General features: G+C 36.5%; 1 protein-coding gene across 2 annotated transcripts in view; it reads right to left on the bottom strand.

Moving 5' to 3' along the window:
- The window catches only part of STAG1 (STAG1 cohesin complex component), a 436,282-nt gene that overhangs the window by 78,668 nt on the left and 330,103 nt on the right, over positions 1 to 27,511 (bottom strand). For both annotated transcript variants that reach the window (XM_060099648.1, XM_060099649.1), the window contains 4 exons: positions 23,625 to 23,723; positions 23,030 to 23,109; positions 17,296 to 17,403; positions 14,229 to 14,343 (listed from right to left, as the gene is read on the bottom strand). In XM_060099648.1, coding sequence (XP_059955631.1) covers positions 14,229 to 14,343; positions 17,296 to 17,403; positions 23,030 to 23,109; positions 23,625 to 23,723 — 402 coding nt within the window. The remainder of the gene's footprint in view (positions 1 to 14,228; positions 14,344 to 17,295; positions 17,404 to 23,029; positions 23,110 to 23,624; positions 23,724 to 27,511) is intronic.

Below are 27,511 nucleotides of genomic sequence, written 5' to 3'. Positions count from 1 at the left end.
AGTTCTTATTAATTTTCCTTTATTTTAAAATCATAGGGTCATATGAAGCTAGTGGGGCTAATATCTTATTCTCTCATGCGTTTGACAGGATATAGGCTGGTATTATAACCAATGAGTTATCTATTTAAAACACATGTAATTTCATGTTCCTATTTGCCATTGTCCTAAAACAGATATTTTTAAAAGCATGGCATGCTACTGTTAGACACTGAAGTATTTTGTTTGGACTGGAAGATAAAGCAGTAATCCAAGTGTAGCTCTTATGGAATGTCAAAATGACTACCTAACATGATGCTTTGTAAAATGGTTTATAAATTCTGTGTAAACGCTTCACAACCTGTAACTTCAGAACACAAACAAATGTCATGAGCCTGTGATTTCAGTCTAAGAGGTGGCCTGAGAGTGCTTGTTCCCGTTAAGACCATGGGAAGGTGCTGAGTCACTAATGTGCTGCTCATTACTCTTGACAACTTTCTTTGGAACCCATGTTCCCACAGTGAACAACACTGTCAAGTTCCTCAACAAACATTTCAGATGGAACGCTTTACCATCTGTCAGTCATTGAACTGTGAAGAATATTGATTGCTTTAGTAAAGTTCTTTAGAAAAGGTAAGTAGAAGTGTTGGCCATGTTCTGATTTCTGCTACTTACAGTTAACTTCTCTACCCTTGCATAAAAGTTCTACCACCTCTGAGTCTCGTGACAACCAGCTAAACCGCTTTCAAACTTTACATTGCAACCTGTTCACTGGCTGTTAAAATAATTTAATGTATTGAGACCAAAGTTTCAAAGAAATGAAAGGGAGAGGATATGTATAATCCACCAAAAATATAATTGTGGACTTTTTTATACCTATTCTAAAAATGAGTGTATAGCACACAGAATGTTAAGTACTATTTCATATTTCAGTTATATGTTCTTGTATTTGTGAGAGAAAATGGTTTTTGCATCATGAGGAGTGGCCTGAAAATGTGTGAAAGTCACCTTGGTAGACCTACTGATTACCTACTGATAGCTTAGCACATTGGGCACGTGAGTTGCTTTCCTTCCTCATTCCTAATTCTATCAGTATTCTTAACGTCTATGAAAATTTTGATGATCTATTTAAAGCCCTGCCTCATTTGGCCTCTTGAATTCTATACTTCATTTCCACTGCATTTCAGATCTCACATTCTGGCTTCTGAAATGCCCCAGGAAAACTACGTACACACGCATACACACACAACACCCCACAGTTTCCCCATGTTTTTTGTCAAAGCCAGAGTAGATAATATTGATTAGCATCTCTGCTTAAGGAAGAAGATGGACCAACGTTTGCAGCCAGGTCTATTCAAACTTTCTAAATCACATATCCTAGGAAAATATCCCTAGACCATAAGTAACATCATTCCAACAGTGACAGGCACAAGTAGTGCACAACCTGGTGTCAAAAATGAAAATTAACAGCAGAAAACAGAAAAACCAATAGTTTCAAAAAAATAGGCTATTAAGCCTATGCTGAAATGGAGTTATTATTTAGTGGGTACAGAGTTTCAATGTAGGAAAATTTTGAAAAAGTTCTGGAGATCGTTGGCAGTGACAGCTGCACATCCATGTGAATGTACTTAATGCCAATGAAGAGTACACTTAATAATAGTTAAAATGGTAAATTTTGTTATTTCACCAAAATTTAAAAAAAAACCTATACTGAATAAACTTGCTTTTATGCCTGACATACTTAAACATGTCTGTAGAATACGTATAAAAAAGTTCACAATTGTATTTTTGGTGGATTATACCTTCTATACATACCCTCTCTGTCCCTCTTAATGCTTTTGGTCCTCAATTCTGGTTTATCTTATATGATACTGTCCTTTCAGCTTTCTGTAAGCCTTTGTTAACTACATCCAGCACTTATCCAGTTTGTTTACTTCCTGTGTTAAATTTTTGATTAAGGTGTGTTTGTAAACATTTTAATTTATTTCAACCCTAAATGACAATCTGCCTTTTTAATAAAGCATGTTAGTCTATTTACATTTATTGAGATTACAGATTTGGCATCTGCTTCCCTGTGCTCTCCTGATGACATTTTCTTTTTTTTTTAAGCTGTGCTTCTTGCAGAGTTTTATTTTCTAACTTATATTTTTTCCATCACCAAGATCACCAAAAATAATTTTCAGACACCTGCCTTAAGCTTCACAACCATATTATATTTAGGCTTAGTTCTAATTTTTTTTCAGATTTATTTGCTCACCAATATTTCTTATATTCCTTATTTTCCTTTTATTGCATCCATTTTTCATTTTGCTAGAGGACACCCTCAAGTAATACCCTGTATATAGGGTACATAGGTAGTAAACATTTTAATTGCCTATCCTTTGATTAGTTCCTCCCCTCCATTCTCTCTGTTTTCTTTACAGTTTCTACTAGATAATATAATAAACTTTCTTAATCTGTACTCCCTGTATCTTAATTTCTCTCTCATACTTTTCATTTCTTTCCTCTTTTGCACTACTTCCTGCAAAAATCCCAATCTTGGTTATGTCTATTCAGGTCGTTTAATAATCCACCTCTCACCTACATTTTAGAATTCATGTTTTTAATTTCTAAGAAGCCTCATCCTCTTTCATAATTGCTTCTTCTTATATTTGGGGACATTAATCAAAAATTTTCATCAGGGGCTTCCCTGGTGGCACAGTAGTTAAGAATCCACCTGCCAATGCAGGGGACACGGGTTCAAGCCCTGGTCTAGGAAGATCCCACATGCCACAGAGCAACTAAGCCCATGAGCCACAACTACTGAGCCTGTGCTCTAGAGCAGCGAGCCACAACTACTTAGTCTGCGTGACACAACTACTGAAGCCTGTGCGCCTAGAGCCTGTGCTCCACAATGAGAAGCCCATGCACCGCAATGAAGAGTAGGCCCTGCTCGCTGCAACTAGAGAAAGCCTGCATGCAGCAACGAAGACCCAACTCAGCCAAAAATAGTAAAAAAAATAACAGATACCTAAAATACCTAAAATTAAAAAAAAAATTCATCAGTATGTTGTGCCTTGTGTTTCTTTTTCATGATATTGATTTTTTTCAAGTTTCAGTGTTTCTTGGTTGCCAGTACATATATATTAATGAGTCCAGACTCAAGAATACTGGAAGCTAGAATTCTTTTCTTGAATCTGGTTGCAAGGTCCTGGCTTCCTTGGTCGTATAGGAAAGTAGAAAAAGGGGATCTATAATCAGGTAGGCTTTTCTTCTAATTTTAGGTATGCACTTTGCATTTTGAGTGCAGAAGTTCCCTCTCCCTACTGATGGCCATACATATCTGGGGTAGTTATTCACTACTTTGCTTCTCAGACCAGTGTTCACATCCCAAATGCCTGGACCAGCATTTCTGAAGTGAGGAATAAGCTTCTCTAAAGGGCAGACACTTAATTACTACTGACAGCTTACTCCTTTCACCAGCCTTTGTTGCTCTGATCTTTAATGTATTTCAGATTTCTACCAGAAAATCTCAAAAAAATTTTCCCTCTTTTCGTCTCCTGTGGGGGTATGGGTTACTTAACTCAACTGGAATTCACAGTCATTTACTTTACAGTTTCCACAAATTCTTCACTGTCCTGGTCAACCGGTGATATCTCATCCATTTTGACTTTTTTATCATGAGGTTTTCAGTTGTATGAGTTGCTGGCACAATTCAAGGCTTTAAATAGTATAATTTCACTAGCATTGGCATTTTTAAGGATGACTTTTCTATGCCTTAAATCAAGGCATATTAAAATTTAACTCAAGAATGTTGCCAGTGTTCTAGAAATTTTTGTGTGTATATTCTCAATATAGATGCTAACTTCTTTGAGCATTTTCTCTTTCTGACTGTAAGGCGGTGGCTTAGTAGAATGCTTTCTGTTAACACCAATCACCACTTGTTTCAAACTCAATGTGTATACCAGCAGGACATGATAATGTGTTGTCCCATTTTCTGATTAAGAGTTTCAAATTCACCAGTATTAGCGACAACAATCAGTATAACATGGTCTGTCAGGAACTGGCTTGATATAATATTTATGATACAGTCTTCCTGTCTCGGGGCATGTGTGATGGCCACATAACTTGCTACTCTCAAATCTCTACAAGAAAAGATCCATGTCTGAGGAAAAAAAATTTTTTAACGTGGCCAATAGGGTAAAAGGTTACAATCGCCTTTCAGACATTTCATACCAAGGACCTTCTATTGGTAGCAAAACATGAAGCTATAAGAAGGAAGGCCTTGAAGCATTCTCGATTGCTAAAAAAAAAACCCTGGGATTCAAAAGGATCTGGGGGCTTCCCTGGTGGCACAGTGGCTAAGAATCCACCTGCCGAGCTCTGTGGTGGGGCTGATGGTGGACCTTGCGAGGGCTCATGCCGAGGAGTATTTCCCGGGATTCCTGCCGCCAGTTCCCTGTCCATGTGGTGAGCCACAGCTGGCCCCTGCCTCGGCAGGAGATGCTCCCAACACTAGCCACCCAGTTTCCAGATACATGCAGGTGAATGGACTGACTCGGCCTGACCTCCGGTCACATCCCCCTGGGGGTCTGTGCCATGGGTCAGCACGTCGCTCTGAAGGAGGTGGGCTCGCCATCCGTCTGGGTGTGTGTCGTGGAAATCGGGAAAACCATCCTGCCACAGGTATGTGTGACTGACAGGGCCCTGGTGCTCCAGCCGGGTGTCAGGCCTGAGCCTCTGAGGTGGGAGAGCCAAGTTCAGGACACGGGACCACCAGAGACCTCTCGGCCCAAAGTAATATCAATCGGCAAGAGCTCTCCCAGAGATCTCCATCTCAACGCTAAGACGCAGCTCCACTCAAGGACCAGTGCTGGGCACCCGATGCCAAACAAATAGTAAGACAGGAACACAACACCACCCATTAGCAGAGAGGCTGCTTAAAGTCATAATAAGTTCAGATACCCCAAAAACACACCAAGGGATGTGGTCTTGCCCACCAGAAAGACAAGATCCAGCCTCATCCACCAGAACACAGGCACTACTCCCCTCCACCAGGAAACCTATACAACCCACTGAACCAACCTTAACCACTAGGGGCAGACAACAAAAACAACGGGCACTACGAACCTGCAGCCTGTGAAAAGGAGACCCTAAACAAAGTAAGTTAAGTAAAATGAGAAGAAAGAGAAATATGCAGCAGATGAAGGAGCAAGGCAAAAACCCACCAGACCAAACAAATGAAGAGGAAATAGGTAGTCTACCTGAAAAAGAATTCAGAGTAATGATAGTAAAGATGATCCAAAATCTTGGAAATAGAATGGAGAAAATACAAAAAACGTTTAACAAGGACCTAGAAGAATTAAAGAACAAACAAACAATGATGAACAACACAATAAATGAAATTAAAAATTCTCTAGAAGGGATCAATAGCAGAATAACTGAGGCAGAAGAACAGATAAGTGACCTGGAAGATAAAATAGTGGAAATAACTACTGCAGAGCAGAATAAAGAAAAAAGAATGAAAAGAATTGAGGACGGTCTCAGAGACCTCTGGGACAACACTAAATGCACCAATATTCGAATTATAGGGGTCCCAGAAGAAGAACACAAAACGGTACTGAGAAAATATTTTAAGAGATTATACTGGAAAACTTCCCTAACATGGGAAAGGAAGTAGTCAATCAAGTCCAGGAAGCACAGAGTCCCATACAGGATAAATCCAAGGAAGAACACGCCAAGACACATATATATCAAACTGTCAAAAATTAAATACAAAGAAAAAATATTAAAAGCAGCAAGGGAAAAGCAACAAGTAACATACAAGGGAATCCCCATAAGGTTAACAGCTGATCTTTCAGCAGAAACTCTGCAAGCCAGAAGGGAGTGGGAGGACATATTTAATATCATGAAAGGGAAAAACCTACAACTGAGATTATTCTACCCAGCAAGGATCTCATTCACATTTGACTGAGAAATTAACACCTTTAGAGACAAGCAAACGCTATGAGAATTAAGCACCACAAAACCAACTTTACAACAAATGCTAAAGGAACTTCTCTAGGCAGGAAACACAAGAGAGGGAAAAGACCTACAATAATAAACCCAAAATAATTAAGAAAATGGTAATACAACACACATATCAATAATTACCTTAAATGTAAATGGATTAAATGCTCCCATCAAAAGACACAGACCGGCTGAATGGATATAAAAACAAGACCAGTATATATGCTGTCTACAACAGACCCACTTCAGACCTAGGGACACATAAAAACTAAAAGTGAGGGCATGGAAAAAGATATTCCATGCAAATGGAACTCAAAAGAAAGCTGAAGTAGCAATTCTCACATCAGACAAAATAGACTTTAAAATAAAGACTATTACAAGAGACAAAGAAGGACACTACATAATGATCAAGGGATCAATCCAAGAAAAAGATGTAACAATTATAAACATTTATGCACCCAACAAAGGAGTACCTCAATACATAAGGCAAATGCTAACAGCCATAAAAGGGGAAATCGACAGTAACACAGTAATAGTAGGGGAGTTTAACACTCCACTTTCACCAATGGACAGATCATCCAAAATGAAAATAAATAAGGAAACATAAGCTTTAAATAACACATTAAACAAGATGGACTTAATTGTTATTTACAGGACATTCCATCCAAAAACCACCTAATACACTTTCTTCTCAAGTGCTCATGGAACATTTTCCAGGATATACCATATTTTTGGTCACAAATCAAGCCTTGGTAAATTTAAGAAAATTGAAATCATATCAAGTATCTTTTCCAACCACTTTGCTATGAGACCAGATATCAATTACAGGAAAAAAACAGTAAAAAGTACAAACACAGGAAGGCTAAACAACACGCTACTAAATAACCAAGAGATCACTGAAGAAATCAAAGAGGAAATCAAAAAATACCTATAAACAAATGCAGCAAAAGCAGTTCTAAGAGGGAGGTTTAAAGAAATACAATCTCACCTCAAGAAATAAGAAGAAACTCAAGTAAACAACCTAACTTTACACCTAAAACAATTAGAGAAAGAAGAACAAAGAAACCCCCAAAGTTTGCAGAAGCAAAGAAATAAAGATAAGATCAGAAATAAATGAAAAAGAAATGAAGGAAACAATAGCAAAGATCAATAAAACTAAAAGCTGGTTCTTTGAGAAGATAAACAAAATTGATAAACCATTAGCCAGACTCATCAAGAAAAAAAGGGAGAAGACTCAAAGCAATTAATTAGAAATGAAAAAGGAGAAGTAACAACTGACACTGCAGAAATACAAAGGTTCATGAGAGATTACTACAAGCAACTATATGCCAATAAAATGGACCACCTGGAAGAAATGGACAAAGTCTTAGAAAAGCACAACCTTCTGAGACTGAACCAGGAAGAAATAGAAAATATAAACAGACCAATCACAAGCACTGAAATTGAAACTCTGATTAAATATATTCCAACAAACAAAAGCCCAGGACCAGATGGCTTCACAGGCAAATTCTGTCAAACATTTAGAGAAGAGCTAACACCTATCCTTCTGAAACTCTTCCAAAATATAGCAGAGGGAGGAACACTCCCAAACTCATTCTACGAGGCCACCATCATACCAAAACCAGACAAAGATGTCACAAAGTAAGAAAACTACAGGCCAATATCACTGATGAACATATATGCAAAAATACTCAACAAAATACTAGTAAACAGACTCCAACAGCACATTAAAAGGATCATACACCATGATCAAGTGGGGTTTATCCCAGGAATTCAAGGATTCTTCAATACACACAAATCAATCAATGTGATACATCATATTAACAAAGTGAAGGATAAAAAACATATGATCATCTCAATAGATGTAGAAAAAGCTTTCAATAAAATTCAACACCCATTTATGATAAAAACCCTCTAGAAAGTAGGCAGAGAGGGAACTTATCTCTACATTATAAAGTCCATATATGACAAACCCACCGCCAACATCGTTCTCAATGGTGAAAAACTGAAACCATTTCCACTAAGATCAGGAACAAGACAAGGTTGCCCACTCTCACCACTATTATTCAACATAGTTTTGGAAGTTTTAACCACAGCAATCAGAGAAGAAAAAGAAATAAAAGGAATCCAAATCAGAAAAGAAAAGTAAAACTATCACTGTTTGCAGATGACATGATACTACATGTAGAGAATCCTAAAGATGCTACCAGAAAACTACCAGAGCTAATCAATGAATTTGGTAAAGTAGCAGGATACAAAGTTAATGCACAGAAATCTCTGGCATTCCTATACACTAATGATTAAATATCTGAAAGAGAAATTAAGGAAACACCTCCATTTACCACTGCTCAAAAAGAATAAAATACCTAGGAATAAGCCTACCTAAGGAGACAAAAGACCTGTTTGTAGAAAACTGTAAGACACTGATAGAAGAAATTAAATATGATACAAACAGATGGAGAGATACACCATGGTCTTGGATTGGAAGAATCAACATTGTGAAAATGACTATACTACAGAAAGCAATCTACAGATTCAATGCAATTCCTATCAATCTATCAATGGCATTTTTGACAGAACTGGAAAAAAAAATTCACAATTTATATGGAAACACAAAAGACCCCAAATAGCCAAAGCAATCTTAAGAAAGAAAAGTGGAGCTAGAGGAAACAGCCTCCCTGACTTCAGACTATACTACAAAGCTACAGGAATCAAGATAGTATGTTTTTGGCACAAAAACAGAAATATAGATCAATGGAACAGGATAGAAAGCCCAGAGATAAACCCATGCACATATGGTCATCTTCTCTTTGATAAAGGAGGCAACAATATACAGTGGATAAAAGACAGCCTCTTCAATAAGTGGTGCTGGGAAACTGGACAGTTACATGTAAAAGAATGAAATTAGAACACTCCCTAACACCATACACAAAAATAAACTCAAAATGGATTAAAGACCTGAATTTAAGGCCAAACACTATAAAACTCTTAGAGGAAAACACAGGCAGAACACTCTATGACATAAATCACAGCAAGATCCTTTTCTAACCCACCTCCTAGAGAAATGGAAATAAAAACAAAAATAAACAAATGGGATCTAATGAAACTTGAAAGCCACTGCACAGCAAAGGAAACCATAAACGAAAAGACAACCCTCAGAATGGAAGAAAATATTTGCAAATGAAGCAACTGACAAAGGATTAATCTCCAAAATATACCAGCAGCTCATGCAGCTCAATAACAAAAAAACAGGGCTTCCCTGGTGGTGCAGTGGTTGAGAGTCTGCCTGCCGATGCAGGGGACATGGGTTCATGCCCCGGTCCGGGAAGATCCCACATGCCGCAGAGCAGCTGGGCCCGTGAGCCATGGCCACTGAGCCTGCACGTCCGGAGCCTGTGCTCCGCAACAGGAGAGGCCAGAACAGTGAGAGGCCCACACACCGCAAAAAAAACCAAAAAAAAAAAAAAAACCCCCAAAAAACAAAACCCAAACAACCTAATCCAAAAATGGGCAGAAGATCTAACAGACTTCTCTCAAAAAAAGATATACAGATTGCCAACAAACACATGAAAGGATGCTCAACATCACTAACCATTAGAGAAATGCAAATCAAAACTACAATGAGGTATCACCTCACACTGGTCAGAATGGCCATCAGCAGAAAATCTACAAACAATAAATGCTGGTGACGGTGTGTGGAAAAGGGAACGCTCTTGCACTGTTGGTGGGAATGTAAATTGATATAGCCACTATGGAGAACAGTATGGAGGTTCCTTAAAAAAATAAAAATAAAACTACCATATGACCCAACAATGCCACTATTGGGCACATACCCTGAGAAAACCATAACTCAAAAAGAGTCATGTACCACATTGTTCACTGCAGCACTATTTACCATAGCCAGGACATGGAAGCAACCTAAGTGTCCACTGACAGATGAATGGATAAAGAAGATGTGGCACATATACACAATCAAATATTACTCAGCCATAAAAGGGAAATGAAATTGAGTTATTTGTAGTGAGGTGGATGGACTAGAGTCTGTCATACAGAGTGAAGTAAGTCAGAAAGAGAAAAACAAATACCGTATGCTAACACATATATGTATATATGGAATAAAAAAAAAAAGGTTCTGAAGAATCCAGGGGCAGGACAGGAATAAAGACGCATACGTTAAGAATGGACTTGAGGACACGGGGAGGGGAAACGGTAAGCTGGGACGAAGTGAGAGAGTGGCATGGACATATATACAATACCAAATGTAAAACAGAGAGTTAGTGGGAAGCAGCCGCATAGCACAGGGAGATCAACTCCATGCTTTGTGACCACCTAGAGGGGTGGGATATAGAAGGTGGGAGGGAGATGCAAGAGGGAGGGGATATGGGGATATATGTATAGCTGATTCACTTTGTTATACAGCAGAAACGAACACAACATTGTAAAGCAATTATACCCCAATAAAGATGTTAAAAAAAAAAAAAAAAGAATCCGCGTACCAATGCAGGAGACATTGGTTCGAGACCTGGTCTGGGAAGATCCCACATGCCACGGTGCAACTAAGCCCGTGTGCCACAACTACTGAAGACCTTGTGCCTGGAGCCCGTGCTCTGCGACAAGAGAAGCCCCTGCTCAACATAACTAGAGAAAGCCTGCGGCAGCAACGAAGACACAATGCAGCCAAAAACAAACAAATAAATTTATTAAAAAAAAAAAAAAGGATCTGGAACCCTAACAACGACACAGAAGTTTACTTTCTAAACGCGGTTTTTTGTAACATAATTTTATAAAAGCAGCATGAAAATCAGGCATTTGCAAGCATTCTTTGTACTCCTTGGGAATTAGATGAACAAAAAAGGTAGCTCATTAATGGAGAAAGAGTCATTGTACAGCAAATAGATAATCAGAATTATATTAAAATTTATGTATAAATTATATAACATAAATTAAAATTATATTTATTGTCTAGGTGAACTTTACCTTGCTATATCTAAGTATAATTTATTTTATAGGGTGTCCTCTAATCCCGTATATAACAAACTAATCTCATTTTCCTGGTGACTTTAATTACAATTTTCTGGGTGTGTTACCATTTATCTTTAATTGGCTTCAAGGTTACTCATAAATATTTTACCGCATGTTTCTTCTGCCCTGCTCACTTCTCTGTCGAATAGTTAAATACACTAAAGGAGTTCACTGTATAATGGAATCTTACACTTATTCCTTTTATGGAAAATCATTTACAGTGCAAATAACCATTCCAAATTATTAAGCCTAAAATTTCTAAATACTGTTATATGGCTTTTAGTCTCTGCAAAAGCAGAGCCAGTTATTGGTGAAGCTTGAAGAACATATTTAAAAAGAACCCCAAAAAGTTATCACTCTGGGGAGATTTCCTGGTTATATCAATAATATGTCTGTTAACTTTCTGTCTTAAATTACTGTCATAATGCACCTCATCATTCCATATGCCTAGAAGGACAGTTACCATACTTCCCGATTGTCCAGAAATGTTCTGGGTTATGATTAGTGCTTTGGAATAATTATTAATAGCATCCTTGTCACTCTGAAAAGCATCACAGTTTGTACAGTAAGTATTATGGTCACACTACATATAGGGAAATATGGACTCATCACACGCAAGTACCATTTATCCTACTATATGGCATGTATCTCAAATACACAAGGTATTTTTTCACTTGAAACCAATGACTACTAAAAAGGAAAGAAAAACTAGTTTAGGCAGATCTCTTATTCTCCATCATTTCACCTATAATTCCCATATAAAAGAGGACTACTACTCCATGGACTACAAACCTCTCTCAATTCAACATTTTAGAATTCTATTACTAAAATGTTACTATTTAACATCCGAGTAAAACAAAGGAATAGGAATGATTTTCAATTCAGTTAATTCTAGTTAACTGATCAGTAATCATCTATAAGCTGGACTTATTCTACTTTATGATTTCTAAGGTCTCTTTCAATTCAACTTTTTATGAGTCTAAAATATTACTGAAACACACATTACAGTAAAACAAGAGGAATTCAGAATAAGACAGTCCCACCGTATTATAAGAATATGGCTTTAATAAGCATTCAGCTCCAGGTGTACACAAGAAACCCTTAAGTATGATTTGCAGTTGTTTTTGCAGCTGACAAGAATGTCACAGAGGAGAACTGGGAAATATATTTTAATGTTCTTGTAACACTTTAGTAAACAGCAGCAAACACACGAAACAGCAGTACCATTTGAAATATAGAGCAGTAATACACATCACAAATTACTGCTTTATACAGAAGATGGAACTGTGTAAAACTAAGTACTTATGGATTTTAATATATCAAAAAGTAAAGTCCTTGGGCTTTCAGAGATCCAAAACATTTTCTTTCAATTAATAATCAAGTTAAAGTAGCCTGATCATCATATTCCCTAAACTTTTCAGCAGTTTAAATAGTATATATGTGTCTCATCCCTATCAAATTTTGAAATTACTGTTGCTGTTAAAGTCAAATTTTTAAATATGACTTGATTGTTGCAAAATACTTTTAATCCCATTTCTTTAAAACCTAAAGGGCTAAGGATTTAATTTGAATCGTCTACCACAAGTGTGGTATTTATTAAGTACTTAGTGTTTTACCTTAAACATTCACAAACATCTGTATTTTACTCCATAATATATCCACACTTGCTTTGTTAAGAAAATAATGCTTTAAACCCTTACTATGGAAAGTGTGGTCCCTGGACTTCTGGTCCAGAAGCATAAACATCACCTAGGAGCTTGTGAGAAAGGTAGCAACTCAGACCCCAACCCAGAGCTACTGAATCAGAACTGGCATTTTAACAAGATCCCACGTAATTTGTATACACATTTAAAACACTGTTCTTAAACACGCCCTTTACTCAAACGCAACTCTCCAACTGGTTTTGTTTCGGACTTTATTCTTTCTCTATCTGTTCCCAACTCACTTAAAAGATACCGGGAATTCCTTCACCACTTTACCACTTTTCTGGCTTTGCTTTGCCCTAACGCCAGTCTTTCCACTGAGTAAGTTCTTACATCTCTCTCTGAGTTTAATTTTCTTATAGACTGCCTGTTTGGCTCTCTATTCCTCATTCCTACAGGGTTTCTCCAGCACTTTCAAACTTGAGCATACAGTCTCAAGTTTTTCTTCTTCTTGAACATTCCAATACAAACCAAAAATACTCTTTCCCCAAGTAAAGTTCAGGGCCCTAGATTTCCAGATTTTCGCCACCTTTTTTGTAACTCTGTTCCCACTCACTTATAAGCCAACAAGTTTGTTCATTCAGGGGGTCTTTAGGTTTAGTTTGCCATTCCCCCAATGTCATACCAGCAGTAGGAAATACAGTTCTAATATCAAAGAACATTTAAGTGGGCAAACCAAAGTTCACTTGCGCAAACAGATTTAGATAGATAGTATGTTATGGATGTTAACTGTTTAATCGATAAACTGACATGGAAATGTCACATGGAATTACTGCTATGGACTTGTACAGCTACTAATTTACATCTAAATTCATATTTTTCTTTCTCCTTAAATAACATCATTTTCAAACAAGACAGAACTAATGGTTTTAATAGCTTGACAATGTTCATGAACTGTTTAAATAATATAATGTGGTTTTTTTTTTTTTTGGCCATGCCACGCGGCTTGCAGGATCTTAGTTCCCTGACCAGGGATTGAACCTGGGCCTTCGGCAGTGAAACCACGGAGTCCTAACCACAGAACTGCCAGGGAATTCCCTAAATAATATAATTTAAAAGGCATGGGCAAAAATTCAAGAAAAAAAAAGCAACAATAAAAAGTATGCAGTATTACAATGCAATATTATAAAACTTTAAAAATTGCTAGCCTATATTCAGTGTTAATCCACACCTGCATACATATTCCCACAAAAGGTAGAGTACTGATTCCATAATCATAAAATCAAATCCATGGAGGCAGGGAATTCCCTGGTGGTCCCAGTGGTTAGGATGCAGGCTTTCACTGCCATGGACCCTGGTTCAATCCCCGGTCGGGGAACTAAGGTCCCACAAGCCACGTGGCACAGCCACAAAAAAAACAGAAAAAAAAAAAAAAAAAAGAAAAAGAAAATATCCATGGAGTCAGTTTTGTAAGAAACAGGCTCGTCTTCATTTGATTAAAAAATATCGTTAATTACAATGAATTAAACAACAATTTTATTTAAAATGTAATCTAATGTTAAAACAAAAACAAAATAAATAATTATGTTAAAAATTTACCTCACTTTCAAGAAAGAAAAGAACCAGCATCCTAATAAGGTTCCCATTTGGACTGTTCCTCCCCCTCCTCTTTGCTAATGCTTCTTCTGCTTGTGGGTCATGTCTGCTAAATAGCCTGGAAATAAGTAACAAAACAAGAACTTTACAAATTTACATGGATATGAATTTTAGTCTTTTCCTTCAATGTATAAATTATTTCAGTGTTAAAAAAAGGAAACAGTATCAGAGATCAGGTTACTGATTTGTTTCAACACAAGTATGTAACTGATGTTTTTATAAGTCAAAAGAGTGGTTAGAGCTAAACAATTTCATACAGTTCAACTATACATAAAGTGTAAAAGAAAGCTTTTTTTACTGATGACTAATCAATGTTCAAATCTTTATGAAAAACATAAACTTTTTATTCTCTATGATAGATACTAAAGTATGTAATTTTAAATAGAGTTCTATTTTCTTAAATATCCATTTTACAGTCATGTAATTATAGAATTTAACCAAAGCCTCCAGTAATAATGGTAAAAATTCAGACTTTTAATCATGATTTACTTCTTCCACTATCTTCTGTTTACTAACCTATTACCTAGAAACAATATTCACCAACCCAACAGTATTGAGTAAAATGAAAGAAACATTAAATTTATAAAAATATTACTTAGTGGCAAAACTTCTAGAATACGGCAAAGAAATGACTTGAAAATTTTAATATGCTAAGAGGACTTATTCTAACAAAATTTAAGGACTACTCAAGGTGCCTTACTCCCAGGTATTGCTCCAGGTAAAAGGGGTATAATACTGAACAAAGACAAAATCCCTATTCTCATTGAGTTCTCACTCTAGTGGTTGGAGATAAACAGTAGATCAATATATACCACCTCAGGTGCTACAAGGAAATACAATGGTCTAGGAATAGGGATACAGAGTGTTAGTTTAGACATGGAGGTCATAGTAGGCCTCTCAGATGAGAGGCTAAATAATTGAATAAAATAAAAACTTTATGTGACATAAAATATAAACCAATTTCAAGCAGAAAATGAGCATTGAGAAACAGTATTTTTGGAGGGAAGGGGAAAGTATATGGCAGGGGGTATAGAAGACTAGAGTATTATCTTGAAGCTATATCTGCACAGCTATCAGACTGGTTTAAGAAAAAGTTTATTTGGGTGGCTTTCAGAGGTGGGGGGCAAATGGAAAATATGAGGGTCCTTTACACTAAAATGTACAAATTTAAATAATTGCATTCACTGTGTATAAGGCACTGAGTAATTAGCTTAATTTTTCTAATATTAAAATGTAGAATTTTCAATGACATTAAAACATTCATTTCAGATACATTTTACTGTTTTTTGGATCCTTGGTATAGCTTAATACACTAGACTAAAAAACAGACTAAGTCTATGTGCATGTACACATTTTTTTTTTTAATCTTTATCATGGAATTCTGGGGCTAGTCTACAGTTTACTTGCTAAGATTTTAACAGATCACAATATTAAATGGTGGGAAAATGCTGAAAGAGATCATTAAGAATGAAAAGTTCACAAACTGAATATTTTCAGGGCAGGGGCATAAAACAAGCTTATGAAGTGAAGCTTTCATTTGCATAGGAATTGACTTCCTTTTCACAAAGAAATAAAAAATAATGGCAGCTTACATTTGTCAATTTTTATGTAAAATATTACAATTTAAAAATCTTTAGCAAGTGTTTCAAACTTACAAGAACACAATACAAATAAAATTAAATCTATCCAAAGGCTCTTTCTGATTACAGTGCTGCCAGTTTATGGCCTCTATTCTGTAGCTGACCAGCCTTTTTAGTCTATCTTTTCTTTGAAACTATAGACGCAATAATTCTTTCTAAAAAAACACAAAGCTTTTGAAAAGTTAAGTAGACAACCGAGTAGAACTTATTACTAGAATACAATAAAAAAAGAAGGGAAGTGAAGACTACAGTATACCCTTGATATTTGTGATAGACAACACCTCAAGGTAAATATGGAAATAGCATTATTCTTTATTAGCCAATGATGTCAGAGTCACTGGCAAAGTCAGTATCTTATTTTAAAAGTCATGCCTAAAAATTCTGACTTTCTTCCTCCCTTTCATTACCAGCATGCCCTACTAGCCGGCTTCCTCAAGATTTTTCACATAGAAACAACTTTTTCTCACTTTGAGAGGTACCACTGAGTGAAGAGCAGTTTGTGGCTGCAGCACTGAGTTGCTGATGCTGGATGGAGGGCCAGGCCTGCTCATTATCAAAGTTAATCATCCATGTACAAACAGTCTCCCAGTGCATGATTTACATCTGTGCTTAGCATAATTACAAATCACAACATGTAATGGACTTCTGGGTTCACCTGTCAAAGTCACTAAGTTAAATCTATGAACAAAAACAAAGCAAAACATCCCCTTGCCCAAGAATATGTTTACATTTTAAGAATGAATTAATCTACTAATAAGTTATATAACATATACAGTAGACCATGATCAAAAATATATTTCAGAAGAATGTTTAATTATATTCATAAACTCTCACTAGCTCTATGTTTTATCAAAAAAATAGATGAGATTTTGCTTTTAAACTGTAACTGCATATATAATTTTTAGCATCATTATGGATTACTGATTAAAATAATCCTCATCCTGACAGAATGGAAAAAAATGAAAATTTGGGAGGCGTTTTGAGGATAATTTTAGATTACCAATGTTGAGAAGATGAGAACTCAGAATTTTAAAAGGGAAAAAAACTTGGTGAAATAAAATATCAGTTACTTAGGGGAGTCTTTATAAACTTCAAGCACTTCTCCTTTCTCCACTCACATGCCTAAGCTGACTAGCTGAGAACCATCCTTTTAGATTTCAGGTCAAAGGAATATATCACAAGGGACATCATTCTCAGGGATGTGATTCATGATGTGCATGTAGGTGTGAGAATATTATAGCCCCCAGAACTTGGGGCAATGGCCGCTTCTAGCACTGTTTTCAGTCACTATTACTTTCTTTCATTAACTGTAAAACAACGACAAAACAACATATGAAGGTGGAACCTGGTTTCAAAGAGAATTAACTCACTTTTTGTGAAGGAATTCTCCAGCTGCCACAGCAACAGGGCGATGTGCTGAGTATACCAAGTGGTAAACATTTTCACAGTCTTCATTGGAAAGAGCTTCTTCACTTCCACTGAAAAATTCAGAAAGTAACACTGAGCCAAAAATATTTACTGTCAGTTCTACCTTGATTAAAATTTTGTAAGGTTCTTTATAAAAGCTCAAGCATGCTGACTTTATTTTCCTCTCTTTTTAGTCTGACTTTGAAAATATTTCTCTTTAACTATAAAAGACACTTAATTGTTATATAAAATTCAGAAAACACAGATAACACAAGAAAATAAAATGTCCACATTTCTTCCCATACACACCTATGGACAATGAGTATTAATACCTTGGGATACATATTAGCCCAGTTTAGCTCAATTTCTTTAAATGTGTGTAAGTTTTTTGTTAATAGGCACTGGTCATATATTTGCCCCTGTTTTACAGAGTTAAATTATTATTGTACTATGTAACTCTTTCCAGAATTGTCTATTTTTAATTATAGTTTATCACAATATTTACAATACTATTTAGTCTTCTTTCTATATAAAATGGATTCACTAGTCATAACCACTCCTCTACTAACACAAATTTCCCACCTTTCTATTCATGTATTCTTAAAGCTTGAACCTTTTCTTGGTTTGCTGGAATGTATCTTTAAGTATTTTTTTCCCGAAGAGGGAACACCTATTTCCTGATTATTAATTAACATGATTAAAAATGTCTGACAGGATTATAGATTAATGACTAGATGACTATAGAATTCTTGGGCTGTACAGGTTCTTGACAAGATGTAGGGGTATAAACTCATTCTCTAGAATTCAATCCTGGAGATGCCTAGAGGCTAGGAGGAGATCGAGGGATCTGACAAATATAAATTAGAATGACCTTTGCAGCAGAATAAGGTAGCTGCATCATAGTATAAGGGAGAAACTTTAGTTCTGAATGAAAAAGAGCTGAATATCAAGGATGGGAGACAGAAGCATTTTTTTAAAGTACACTTTTTTCCCCCTCTCAACAAGGCCTAAGTTTTAACCTCTTCACTTAATTACATGTATATCATCAACTCAATTAGCTAATACCCTCAGGATAAAGTTAAACTCATAGGAAAAAAATTTAACAAGATATCTCAGTAATCTAAGCTCATAAGTGAAAGGAAATTAATCTATACCAAAAGAAGAAGAATTAACAGATGCAGAGAAAAAGAATTTAAAGATGGTATAACAGGATGTTAAAGGTGACTTAACTTGTTGTTTTGGGGAAGTTTTGGTAGAGAGCCCACAAGACAAGAAAAATAAGGCCAGACCATTTCATGCAATGCTATAAGAGACTGGAGAGTTAGTTTTGTGAACCTTAGCTCATTTTTCACCAAAATAATATATAAGTAGACATTAGGAGATTGAGCAATATAATAAGTAGAAATCCATACTTCTTCCATGTTTCCTTTAGGCCAGATATGGAATACTTAAAGGGAGACAGCCTGGATAGTTTTAAAGACATTTTGCCCAACAAGACCACCTAAAGGGCAAGCAACTCAAACAGAGGAAACCTGAAAGTCAGGCGCTGAGTCACATAGTAAATAGCCAGAGGAGGCACTGTCCACTCTGGGGAACTTCCCATTGTCACAAATACCTAGAGTGGGGATGAGACAGGAGGGAAAGGGACAGGACCCAAAATGCTAGATAATGAAGAGGGGGAGCAGCTGTTGGGATGCTAAGATAGGCTAGAACCAGCTCAAACCAAGGTGGCTTTGAGAATAGTAGGGTCACTGACCTTTAGCTAATTATACCTTCATTGAAATACTAAAAATCACTCCCTCTTACAACATGACAGTTCCGAGGAGGACCATAAAAGGTCAAAAAGTAGGCAGTGGTCCAATTCTTGGGGAATCCCCACCCTTCACCAAAATAGCAAGAATATTCCTCCCACTCAGCCTATGAAATTATTGAACCCATAAAAACCTATGACCCCATGCCCCTGGGCAGATCTCACCTGCCCAGAAGACCCTGTGCCCTGGAGCTGCTCTTGCCTTCTGAGACAGACCTCATTCTGCCTATGGAATGTGTATCTCTCTAAATAAACTTGCTTTCCCTTTACTATGGTTCGCTCCGGAATTCCTTCCTGTGGGAAGCCAAGGACCCTCACTTGGAGGTCCATCCTAAGGACTTCTGCGGGTTCCAGGATGACATCTCCCTCTCCTGCAAAAGGGAGAGCACTCTGAGGAATCCATAAAAGGACCAAAGTACCTAATGAATTAGGTCATCTGACACAGCTGGAGGGCCATAACTATACTTTTATATAAGACATGTTCTGCCCTTATTTCCTCCAATGAAACATAGAAAAAAACCTTAAAAATAGACTTTTGAAAGTAGCCAAACCGTTTTCTAAATTCATGATGAAAGTATGATTTTTTTTTTAGCCAAACAAGGTCTTCGATGGTTTGAAAATACTCTTTAAGGAAGTAAACTAGCCTGAAAAGACAATACTGGAGGAGTCTATGAGAGAATTACTCTTCCTTGGAAGTAAGGGAAGAAGTAATATCAAAGCAAAGTTTACTCTTGTCTAAATGAGCAATTACTGAAACTAAATAAAAAAAAGGAAGCAAAAAACCCCAAAAAAGGGTAAAAAAGTAATCCTTAACAATAGATTTAAACTCTAGACAATTCCGATGAAAAAGACAAGTGGTTGGAATGTGGGTATTTTTTTGTTCAAGGGAAAGACATTGATAAGCTTGTGAAATTTACAAGTAAACTATAACTAGGGGGCATAATAATTTAAAATAGAATTGAAAAGGAAAAAATTCTTCATCAATGACAAGGAAGAATGAGATGTAAGGATAAAGTGAATATTATCAGAAGATGTACAAATCATGAACAGAGAGGTACTGATCTATATACTCCGAAGTATACCAAGCAACAACCTAAAAGGAAAGATAAGTGAACAATAGTAGTTGAAGACTTTAACACATCCTTCTGAAAAAGTAGACAAAAATAAGCAAAGGTATAGATAATTTGAATGACACTAAATAAATTCAAAGTAATGAATATAAATAACTATATACACAACACAGATATGTACTGTTTCTAAACATACTTAGAAAATTCAGAAAATTGACCAAAGTACTCAGAACACATTCTCAAATAATACAATAAAATAGAAAGAACAGCTTTAAACAATCTGATCTAGGGAGAACAAAAATTACTACTGAATAATTTTGATTAAACTGAAAGTCATAAAGGTAATCAAAATACTTATCATTGATTGTCTATGAAAATATTCTATGTCCAAATTTTTAGGAGACTAGTAAAGTAGTACTTAAAGTTATATTTGTTACTTTAAATACAATTGTTCAAAAACAAGAAAGAAATAGCTAAAAGAAGCTAGTTCTTTGAAAAGAACAGTAGGATGGACAAACCTCTGCCATGACTGATCAAGAAGAGGATACAAATAAAATGAACGATGTAAACGAGGAATAACAAAAGAAATAATAAAGTTTTATGAATAAAAATATCATAAGCTATAAAATAATAAAGTTGAAAACTGTGATAAAACTGATATACTATAAAAATCAAATGAAAAGCCAAAATTATTACAAGAGGAAATAAAGGTTAACTTAGATAACCACTGAAGAAGTAGAAATGGTAGGGCCTCCCTGGTGGCGCAAGTGGTTGAGAGTCCGCCTGCCGATGCAGGGGATACGGGTTCGTGCCCCGGTCTGGGAGGATCCCATATGCCGCGGAGCGGCTGGGCCCGTGAGCCATGGCCGCTGAGCCTGCGCGTCCGGAGCCTGTGCTCCGCAACGGGGGAGGCCGCAACAGTGAGAGGCCCGCATACCGCAAAAAAAAAAAAAAAAAAAAAGAAGTAGAAATGGTAATCAAAGACCTTTCTCTCAAAAGAAACTTAAAACTGACATGGCTTTAACAAAAGAATTCTCTCAAAATTTCAAGGAGGAATTAATCTGTCATAGCAAATTTATTTCAAAACAGAAAAAGGGTGAGAAACTACTGAAGATATTTTACAAACAGTGTATATCTTGATTTCAAAGTTGGGTAAGGAACAGAAAAAATTATGTCACACACAACACAGATGTGAAAATCCTAAATAGGATATTAAATATAACATTGCATTTAAGCAAAATACAATGAAAACAAATATGTCATGTTCAAACAGGATTTATTCTAGAAATGCATGGGTGTTTTACCATTAGACAAATCTACCAATTTTATTCAGGCTCAACAATGTATGAAAGGAAAATCCCAGAAAACTGAGAATACCAAAGAACTTCTATCATATCAAAAACCTATCTCAGAAATAACTTTAGATGCCTTCCTAGAACAAGAACAAAAAAATCCACTATCAGTGATACTTTCATAGTGTTCAAAGTCCTGGCTAATGGAACTAGACAAGAGAATGAAACAAAAGTTTTAAGGTTAGAAAAGGAGAAGACAGAACTGAAATTGTTTGCAGATCATATAATAATCTACGTAGTAAATTCAATACAATCATACTGTCAACATGGATAAAAGTTCTAATAGGCTGCACATAAAAGACCAACAGAAAAATTAAAGGTTTCCTTGCCTTAGCAATAACTAAGTAGAAAATATTTTTAACACTAAATACTAATCAAATAACAATAAAACCATACAGTATTTAAGAATTAACCTAGTAAATAATGTACAATACCTCTACGAAAAAATTTAAACCTTATATAAAAGACCTAATGAGATCTGAATAAAGCAATACATTTTTATGTATAAACAATACATAATTGTAAAAAATTCCATTCTCTCCTAAATTTTTCATAAAATTAAATGCAGTTCTTTGTTTTGGCCATGCTGTGCAGCCTCTGGGATCTTAGTTGCCCCAACCAGGGATCGAACCCATGCCCCCTGCAGTGGAAGCGTGGAGTCTTAACCACTGGACTGCTAGGGAAGTCCCTAAATGGAGTTCTAATATTTAAACTCCCAACCAAGGTTTCTGAGGAATTAGACAAAAGTACTTTAAAAATTCATAAGGAAGAAAAAAAAATCCACAAGCAGCTAAATGGATTTTAAAAAGAAAGGCAAAGAAGAAGGAACAAACCACTAAGAGGCCATATTTATAACATACAACATATACTAGAGTATAAAGCCACAATAACAAAGAATATGGTAGTAGAGCAGAAGGAGGTAAAAAGAGATCAAAACAACAACAGACCCTGGCATACATGATGTTTGGTGTATGACAGATATAGCCTCACAAAGTGGGGGAGGGGAAGATTTGTAATGACTTTGCCAGGACTTGCATTCTCTCACATAGATTCTTCCTAGCTTTTAGTCAAAGCTCTATAGATGAAACTAACTATTCCTATTTTAAAATCTCTATCATATTAATGACAAAATTTAAATGCCTTATTTCCTTTCTCCTACTTCTATACAATTCCAAAGAAGCCTATTTGAAAAACCTATCCCTTTGAAGCCTTCTCTCTCTTTAAACAGAAGTATGTTACTTCACTGATACTGCATAAAAGAACTTTTATGTAAAGGAAATAGACAATATTCAAAATAAAAAACAAAGAGAAAACAAAACATTTTGTTTCAAACCTAACCTTAAAATGTGAAAGTAAAACCTAAAGTGATAAGAATATATATTAGGGTTATATATGTGAAGTACATCAATAATGCTGGGAAAAAACATTAATATATTAGCAGATTAAATTAAAATATTATACTTACTGAAGTATCAGAGTAACCAATCGAATAGCTTCCACAGCAACATCATATTCCTTATCAAGTGTCATTGATACAATGCGATCCTGAAGAAAAGTTATACATCAAACCAACCATGAACAGAAAGTAAGTGGAGACAGATCTGAGGTAATGTCTTTGGGGGAGTTCAAGGAAGACTAATGATAGATTAGTCTAATGATGATTAGATTAAATGGAAAGCTTTACTATTGAAGCCATATTATCATAGTCCTATGCACACACAGGAGGTGTTATAAATGTTTATAATATAAAATCTTTTTCATCAACTGGCATTCTCTAACAGAGACAAACCTTACCTTGCAAAATTAATATAACTATAAAAAAGCTGTCTATGAAAAAAATCTTATTTTAAGCAGGTGAGCCTTCTATTGAAGGTAATGAATAAGAACTCATGTTGGTAGTATCTTTTGTAAAGCAGAGATTCATCTACTTAATACAGGTTCATTTAAAGAATATGCAGTAAAGAATATGACCTAAACACTTGTTATGGTAATGTCATTTGCTAAACTAGCTAAAATGAGCATTTTTAAAGTGAAAAAGAAAATAAGCTAAGCATTCTTACCTTGAATCGGTTAGTGAATAGCTCCAATTTGGGGAATAATTCTCTATTGGTATACAGACTTTGTAGAGCTTTCAAACACTTCAGCCTGACTTCTCCTTGCTTCAGAAATACAAAAACACAACAGAAGCAGTCAATTCCATGCCACAAAAGTTGAAAAGATTTTCAAGTCTATATGAAGACTAAAGTCATTTTCAGCTTAATCATTCAATTTACTTCATATTGTAATTCAACATAAGGTGGAACCAAGCAATTCTATTTGCACTTACATTTAATTAAAAATGCATTAAAAATCCCTTAGTTACTTGAGAGTAAGCTACACCTTTTTCAAATGTGTATCAACTCTGGTTCAACATGAAATACTTCCCACATTATACTGTGGCACTTTGAGAGAATTTTTGACCTATGATTTTATTAAAGAAGGGTATGTTAATTTGTCCTTCCTGTAGAAAAATCTAATTTCACATTAAAGGGTCATCATTTATTCATTTCACAAATATTTACTGGATACCTTTTACTTTCCAGAAAGAGCAGTTAAGAAAACATGATAAAGGGAAGAATGTTTAAAAACAGAGGCAAAATGACAGAGTGATGTGTCCTGGGGCTGCTATTTACTAGGGAAATATAATAAAATCATTAACTTGGAGTAGGAGGTGTTGGTGATCAAAGTGCATTCCGGGTCATCTAGAAATTTAGCCAACTCTCAAATGATTAAAAAGAGAATGAAGTTTCTGTGTTCAAAAAGCAACATGCTGGGGACTTCCCTGTGGTCCAGTGGGTAAGACTCCACGCTCCCGACGCAGGGGGCCCGGGTTCGATCCTTGGTCAGGGAACTATATCCCACATGCCACAACTAAGAGTTCGCATTCTGGGACTGAGTCCACGTGCTGCAACTAAGAAGGCCCCATGCTGCAACTAGGAGTCCGCATGCCGCAACTAAGAAGCCTGCATGCTGCAACTAAGAGTCCACATGCCCCAACTAAGAGTCTGCATGCTGCAACTAAAGATTCCCGCATGCCCCAACGAAGACCTGGGGCAGCCAAAAAAAAAAGCAACATTCTGTAACAGTAGGAGTCCAAGTTTTGGAATCAGACAGAGCTAGATTTCCAATTCTATAGCTTAGTAGCTATATGAGAGATGGCAAGTATATTAATCACTCTGATACTCAGTTTTCTCATTTATAAAATATGATACCGACTTCATAAATTTGTTATAAAATTTGAATGCTGGTAAAAGTTTTAACAACTAGCTCTGGGGGATGGGGCCCTGAATTGTTGCATTTGCAGATTTCTGTGATGTGATTACTCCCTACATGGCCAATTTCAAGCTACCAATGATACTGAACTCATATAAGTGAATGGATGTGCATAATCACTCTCTTGAAAGCTGATTCAAGGTAGCTCGAGCACTCCACTGAATGAGATAATGCTTGCTGGTAAAGTCTCTAGCACATAGGAGGTACCTGTGGTAGATGCTGTTGATGCCCCGCCCAGATGTCCAAATCCTAATATACAAGGCTAATCTTCCTGCTTCTTCCTGTATTGACAGCTAATGGCGCTTATCTGCATCTTTCTCTGGAGAATTGACCATGGCTGAAAAGAACCACCTGGTACAAAGATTCCTATGCTCTACCTTGCCTCTCCTGTATACACCCTTTCCCTCCTTCAGGATGAGGCTCATAGCCAGTGGGGAATGATACAGGAGGGTAAAAGAGCCCAACCTCCTTGCCTCAGGACAGTACAACCTCTGAGGTGCAATTTATTTTTCAAAGTTCCTTCTGAGATGATGCTCAGACAAAACTTCTTCGGAAACCACATTTCTGTTAGTGTGTCTCCTGCTTAATCCTACATTCCTCACTTTCTTAGAGGCTTCTCAGGAGAATACAAACTTCAATGTATCACTAGCACAAAAATCTCTGACTAAGGCTGGGCTTCTAAGGAATGTGACCTGAACAGTTGGTACCAAAAGTAGTCCTAAGAAGCAGACCTCAGTGATGGGATTCTGAGGTTGGATCACTTGAAGGAAGGACTACTATGAGGAAAGACTCAGTTTCTGTTTGTAAGTGAAGTTAACCGTAGTCTCTGACACAGAATAGCAGCCATTTGCTAATTCACTTGTGGTTGAATGGAGATGTGCACTTAGCTTGTACAACATGCCAAGCATTTGAGGGATGAGGGTAATTAATAACTGTAAGGACTAAGGACTATGGCTGTCACTGAGATGCTAAACAGAGAAAATGACAGGCTAATTAATCACCAGTTTAAATCAACAACTGGCAACATTTAAAGAGATCCTTATCCCCTGCAGATAAAGAGCTGAAAATATTGAAGACCAGACCCAGAACTCAATTTTAAGGGTGGCAGAATTTAAGGGACTTTGCATCCCAGGCAAGTCTATGCCAAAATCAGGGCCATAAAGGAAAGAAGTGCAAGTTCAAAGAATAACTGGTGGATGCAGCTGATAACCTTCAATTCCAAGTTTCCCACAAACTTGTGGGTCTGCAAATAAGTCTCATGTTAGAGGGTAGCAGGCCTCCTCCCCCCACCCCTCCCCTCGAATACATGGAAACCTCAAGCGAAGCAAGTTCCTTAAGGACAATGCTAGTAGCCCTCCTCACGCTCTATACTAACCTTCCCTTGTAGCTCCAAGCTAAGGTCAAATTTCCGCATAGTCCAAATGGGGAAGTACTGGGTCTGCTAAAGGAGAAGGATTATATGCTATAGGTGCTGCAGGAATGGGCCAACTTGAACCAGTAAGAACCAAGAGAGTGTCTGCTGAGGGTACTGGACTGGGGAATGGGAATATCAAACAGGATACGAGAGAGTTTTTGGATATAGGGCACTCTCCCTTGCCTCAGGATTTAAGGCCCATGGAAATGGCCTAATGCATTGCTGGGTGACTCCTGGAAAAAGCAACGTTGCATATTAATGAAATAAGAGATCCAAGAATAGCTGTGGCAGACTGTGAAGAAAGGCATTTAAAACACAGTGAAGTAAGCATGCCATAAAGGATCTGTTGTATAAACTCAGAAGACCTACTAGTTGAGTGTGTTCCTCAGGAGGGCCCAGAGAATATTGTTTACCAAGGCAATAAAGAAAAGACTGGTGATGGGGGCACAGGCATTGCTGAGAAACTCCATAACAGCTGTATTCTGTAGGCTAGAGCTGGCAATAGGAGATACTCAAACAGAATTTGGCTTCCAGTACAATGAAGATGAGATCACAGAATAGCAGAAAGAAGGTAGCATCACCTAACTAGTAGATGCAAGGTGGGCATAATAATTATAATGGGCAGCAATGCTGAAGAGCAGCCCATGGGGATCTATGGAGATGGCTCACAAGATATGGTCTTCCTGGAGGCAAGATGTGGAAAGCCAACAAAAGTATTAATGTAATATGTATCTATAATCACAAGAGATCAACAACAGATAAGCAAAAGACTAAAGACAGCTGACCCAAAGTAAAATCATAACCCCAGATATAAGACAGCATGTAAGAAGTTTCCTTACTTGTAACTCTAAATTTAAAAACAAGGCCAGAAAAGATGAAATTACTCTATCCATTCAAGTTCACACAGCAAATTATAGGTAGAACAAAGACATCAGTTGAGTTTTATCTACACCTTGTCCAACGATGCCTCCCAATCAACTACTTCTCCTCCCAAAACTTGGTTCTTTAATGTACCAAATCTTGGTACATTGCAGGGACTTAATTAAATAACTTAATAATGTCTAACAATAACTTAGATGAAAAATCCACTTGTATTTTTGTTAATTTCTCTATTTGGGGGCTCTACTATACTCTGAAGGTATTTCTACTACAAAACCTATTTGTTGTTTTCCTATTACACAAAATCTTATTCAGATCTGAATGCTATTTAACACAGTGCCT

This window comes from Mesoplodon densirostris, chromosome 5 (genome assembly GCF_025265405.1).
Source record: "Mesoplodon densirostris isolate mMesDen1 chromosome 5, mMesDen1 primary haplotype, whole genome shotgun sequence".
NCBI lineage: Eukaryota > Metazoa > Chordata > Mammalia > Artiodactyla > Ziphiidae > Mesoplodon > Mesoplodon densirostris.
This window is presented reverse-complemented; position numbering and strand designations above follow the sequence as displayed.